Source organism: Asparagus officinalis, chromosome 5 (genome assembly GCF_001876935.1).
Source record: "Asparagus officinalis chromosome 5, Aspof.V1, whole genome shotgun sequence".
Classification (NCBI taxonomy): domain Eukaryota; kingdom Viridiplantae; phylum Streptophyta; class Magnoliopsida; order Asparagales; family Asparagaceae; genus Asparagus; species Asparagus officinalis.
Window position 1 is genome coordinate 103,992,624 of NC_033798.1, and position 4,958 is coordinate 103,997,581.

At 35.5% G+C, this 4,958-nt stretch overlaps 1 protein-coding gene across 1 annotated transcript; it reads left to right on the forward strand.

Annotated features, from left to right (window-relative positions):
* Positions 2,461–3,804, forward strand: LOC109842288. The gene is made up of 2 exons (XM_020411185.1): positions 2,461–2,758; positions 2,912–3,804. The coding sequence occupies exons 1-2, from the start codon at positions 2,461–2,463 to the stop codon at positions 3,802–3,804; spliced, it is 1,191 nt and encodes a 396-aa protein (XP_020266774.1).

The window sequence follows — 4,958 nt, forward strand, 5'->3', positions numbered from 1 at the left end:
AACGGGTTAATAATTTAGTCCTTCAGATTATCAAATGGGCTAAGTACATTAATCCTTCTCTTTAACCCCTCTTCATTAACCCTTTGCCAAACGAGGCCTAAAGGAATTTGAGTCCGAACAGGATTTGTTTTGATTATAAATAGAATTTATTTAGGAGTATGAATTTGTTTCCAAATATAACTTGTTTAGGAATAATATTGAAATGCTTATGAGTAAGGGGGTTTTGTGCAAAAAAAAGCCAAAACTGTGGCTATTTAGGCCGGCTATACATAAATTTTTTTTTGTGTGAAGAAAAACTTTGGAGAATTATCAATAAAATTAGGATTTATGGATAGGCTTATTTGCATAATTTTAGATTTGTTCTTGAAGTTCTTAGGTTACATATTTTGCTTTATTCGTCGATGCTTCCATAGAGGCTTAATACCACTTGATATATCAATGGTGCGAAATCAACTGGGGCTCTCATCACGTACATAATAAGAAGAAGTCTAACATGATCAAGATGGCAATGGAGACCCACAACATCAATGAACAAATGGGAAATGAGGATGTGAAGCCTTCTCAACAATAAACACAATTTAGACTGGTTGTAAATTATGTATTTTGGGTGGTAGATTTTCAGACGATGCTTTAGCTGTGGCGAAATCTTATTTTTGTTTACTTATATCATTATCAGAATGTCTTTTGTTATGCCTTGTTTTGTAGTGGGTGACGATCATGATATGCTCCTTATCCTCCAAGGCACGCTGAACTGATTACTTCATATGCTGTTATAAGTCTAAATGAATTTGGAGGACACTTTTAGCATCATAATTTGTAAATACTTTTGATTATTAATATATTTTATGAGTTGGGCACCTTGACTTGCTTTTTATTTCAAGAAAAAAGAAAAAAGGAAAAAAAGTTTGTTAGATCTTCTGCTAAATTTATGTCACGTGCTCAGCGTGTGATACTCCCGTCTAGGAATTCAATTTGTTTGGATACTTACTAGTAATTATATGAAAGGGATCTAGTGTATCACAAAAGGAGATGTACTTAATTGTAACTTAGCAGCATTCATGTATCAAAGTGTTAGAAAATTCTTTTTAGAAATCATCAAATTTAAAAAATGGGTAAATTTTAGGGGACCAAAATGAATTAACCGTACTTTATATGTATTATATTATCAATTGGAAGCCAGAAAGGGACTGTGGGATGATCTAAATAGCACCTGTCAAAGCATTGGCAATGCACCATGGCTTCTGTATGGTGATTTCAATGCCATGATAAGTTCAGAGGAAAAGTTGGGATGAGCTATTCTTACTGAAGCTGACACAGGTGATTTCTGCAATTTTATAGAAGTATGTGCTCTAAGTCATCTTAAAACTCAAGGTTGTTGCTTTACATGGAACAACAAGCAAAATGCTGATACTAGAGTATGGAGTAGACTGGATAGAGCTCTGGTAAATGATGCTTGGATTAATAATTTCAATTCTAGTCATGTTGATTTCATGATGCTTGGGATTTCAGACCATTCTCCTGCTATAGTTTCAGTATATGAGGATACTTTTTAAGGGAAAAAACCCTTCAAATTTTATAAAATGTGGATCAAACATGACAGTTATATTCCTACAGTCTCTAATATTTGGCATCAATCCATACAAGGATATTCAATGTTCTCTGTCTATACAAAGTTGAAAGTTCTTAGAGGAGCTCTGAAGGATCTCAACAAGAAGCACTTCAGTAATATAAGTGAACAAGTGCTTAGAGCAAAGAATGCTTTAGAGGAGGCTCAGAAAAATCTTCAAGTAAACCCTCTAAGTCATGATCTTATTAGACAAGAAAAAGAATGTTATTGTTCTTATCACAAGATCCTAGATTGTGAGTTGTCTTTCTACAAACAAAAAGCCAGAATTGCTTGGTGTGTGCAAGGGGATAGAAATAGCAGATTCTTTCATGATTTAGCCAAATCTAATAGGCACAATAATAGAGTTGTGGTCCTATACAATAACAGGGGGGACATGATCACTGATGGAGATGCTATTATGAAGGAATTAGTGTCATTTTACAAAAATCTTATGGGTACTGCAGTCAGCACTCATCCAGAAGATATGAATATAATTAAAGCTAGTCCTTGTCTCAGTGATTCTCAAATCAATATGCTATCAAATCCAATTACAGATAAGGGGATTAAATCTGCAATCTTCTCTATGTCTGAGGATAAATAACCAGGGCCTGATGGATACAGTGTTTCTTTCTTTAAATCTGCATGGAATATAGTTGGAGCTGAGGTTACTTTGACCATCAAAGATTTTTTTTTTCAAGACTGGAAAGCTCTTGGGGATTGCAAATTCAACTTCAATCACTCTTATACCAAAGGTACAATGCCCAAAAACCCCATCAGACTTTAGACCTATTTCTTGTTGCAATTGTATTTACATATTCATATCAAAAATAATTGCAAATAGAATAAAATCTGTAATGGGTAGCTTAGTGAATGAAGCACAGAGTGCTTTTGTACAAGGGAGGCAGATAACTAGCAACACTATGCTAGCTGAACTTGTTAAAAGCTACAGCATGAAACATATCTCCCCAAGAGCAATGATCAATATTGACATTAGGAAGGCTTTTGACTCTATAAGCTGGAGCTTCATTCAATCTGTTCTCACTGGCCTGGGTTTTCCTAAAGTTATGATTAATTGGATAATGGTCTGCATTACAACTCCTAAGTATTCTATCTCTTTCAATGGTGGTCTCCATGGATATTTCAAAGGGGAACGTGGGTTGAGGCAAGGAGATCCACTCTCTCCCTATCTCTTCATCCTGGGAATGGATTATCTGTCTAGGAGCTTGGCCACATTAAAGGAAGACAGAGCATTTAAGTTTCATCATAAATGCAAGAAACTCTAGATTTCTCATCTGATTTTTGCAGATGACTTACTATTATTTGCAAAAGGGGAAACTTATTCAGTACAAAAACTCTATCAGACCTTTAAATCATTTGGTGAAGTATCTGGATTAGAAGCAAATCCTGATAAATGCTCAATCTTCTATGGAGGAGTAGAGGACTCAGTTAAAGCGGAAATTGCAAATATACTTGGTTTTGCAGAGGGGTCAATTCCTATAAAGTATCTGGGAGTTCCTCTAATTACAAAAAGATTATCCTATAGTGACTGTTTCCCCCTGTTTGATAAGATCACAAGAAAACTTCAAAGATGGACTAAGCACAGGAAACTAACATATGCAGGCAGTTTTCAGATTATTAAAAGTGTGATCTTTGGAGTGCTTATCTATTGGACATCGAATTACATTTTACCTGTAAAAGTTCTTCGCAGGATAGATGAAATATGTAGGCATTTTCTGTGGGGAAAAGATGAACATACTTCCAGGATGTCTCTTGTAGCTTGGGAAAAAGCCTGCTTAGGGATGAAACAAAGTGGCATGGGGATTTTTTTAGCTCAAATCTGGAATACAGCTTCTGCTCTAAGAAGTATATGGTCCATACATTCGAATAAGGAATCTCTTTGGATTAAATGGATCCATGAAAATTATCTCAAACATGGAGATGTCTGGCAGATTGAAGCAAGATCAGGAGACTCGTGGATGTGGAAGCAATTACTTAGAATTAGAAACAAGGTGATGGCTGAATCAGGTGGAGCTAAAAATGTCAAGTCCCTAATCATGTCAAGTTGCAAGAATTCATCAAAGCCAAAATTGTCGACATTATACAAAAAATTGTCCCCAGTTACTAACTCTGTACCATGGCACAAAACTGTGTGGGGGGTGGTCTCAATGTGCCCAAACATGCTTTCATCAGCTGGCTAGCAATACATAATAGGCTTCTCACTCAAGATAGACTCCTGAAGAGAGGTATAATCAGAGCTAATCTGTGTTGTCTGTGCACGGGGACAAATATTGAGTCGAGAGACCATTTGTTCTTTGAATGCAATTTTTCCTCCTACATATGGAACTCAATCATGGACAGGATGAATTTCAAAAGGAAATCCTGTAACTGGTGTCAGATTTGGAGGTGGTTTTCAAGTTTGAGAGGTAAAGCTCTACAGATCAAGCTCAAAGGATTAGTTTTGACAGCTTCAATTTACTGTATATGGAGAGAGAGGAATGCAAGGCTGTTTACGCAGAAGATGAATAGTGCGGATCACTTGATCAATGTCATAAAGTTTGAAGCCTCTACCATCATTTATTACAATCCCCTCTAATTGGGATTGACAGGTTTTTTGAGGAGTGTATTTGTTTCTGTTTTGAGCTCTCATCAACAAATGTGCTGAGATTTTTCTTGAGGTGTACATAACTTCATATATGGTTGATGAATAAAAATTTTCATTTACCAAAAAAAAGAACTACAGTGTGAACAAATATCGAACATTAAGCTTGACTAAAATTGAAGAGATTTCACTCAAGCAAAATTGAAGAGTATGCGATATGAGAATATTGAAATGAAGTGTTTCTTCAGTTCACTCGTCTTAATTAATTAGATGATGAAATGAAGTGCCCTGCGAGATCAGATAAGAGGCTTTCTATTTGGAATCAAGAAAATTATATTTGAATTTGGATTAGATTCAACTTCTTACCACTTTAGGCAGCTGGCTAGAGGTACGTGGTAAAGTAGGAAAAGCTTTTGAAAGTCTAAGTTACTAGGTGTATAAGAAAATTGATTAGACAAATTAAGAACATTCCTTATAAACTGAGCTTTGCTTGAATTCCGAAATTTCTCGTGGAGCTTATTGTTCCCATGACTAATGACCAGCGAGCCATACTAAGCTAAATGGCTGTAAATGACCGAATTAGAGTTCAATTTTGATGCACTTGATGGGAAATCTCTCTTTACATGAGCTTAATTTCTTCATCCATGAACTTTGGACTTCGAATTGTCAATCACACATACATGTATATTTTCTTGTGTTTATCTTAATTAGTAGTATCTTAACAACTTGTTCAAGTCGATTAAGACTTTTGTA

Excerpts from the sequence above, each read along its gene's own strand:
- LOC109842288 (XM_020411185.1), top strand. The coding sequence starts at position 2,461 with ATGGGTAGCTTAGTGAATGAAGCACAGAGTGCTTTTGTACAAGGGAGG. Across the intron at positions 2,759-2,911 it reads TGGATATTTCAAAGGGGAAC|ATGACTTACTATTATTTGCA; the intron begins GTGGGTTGAGGC and ends TGATTTTTGCAG.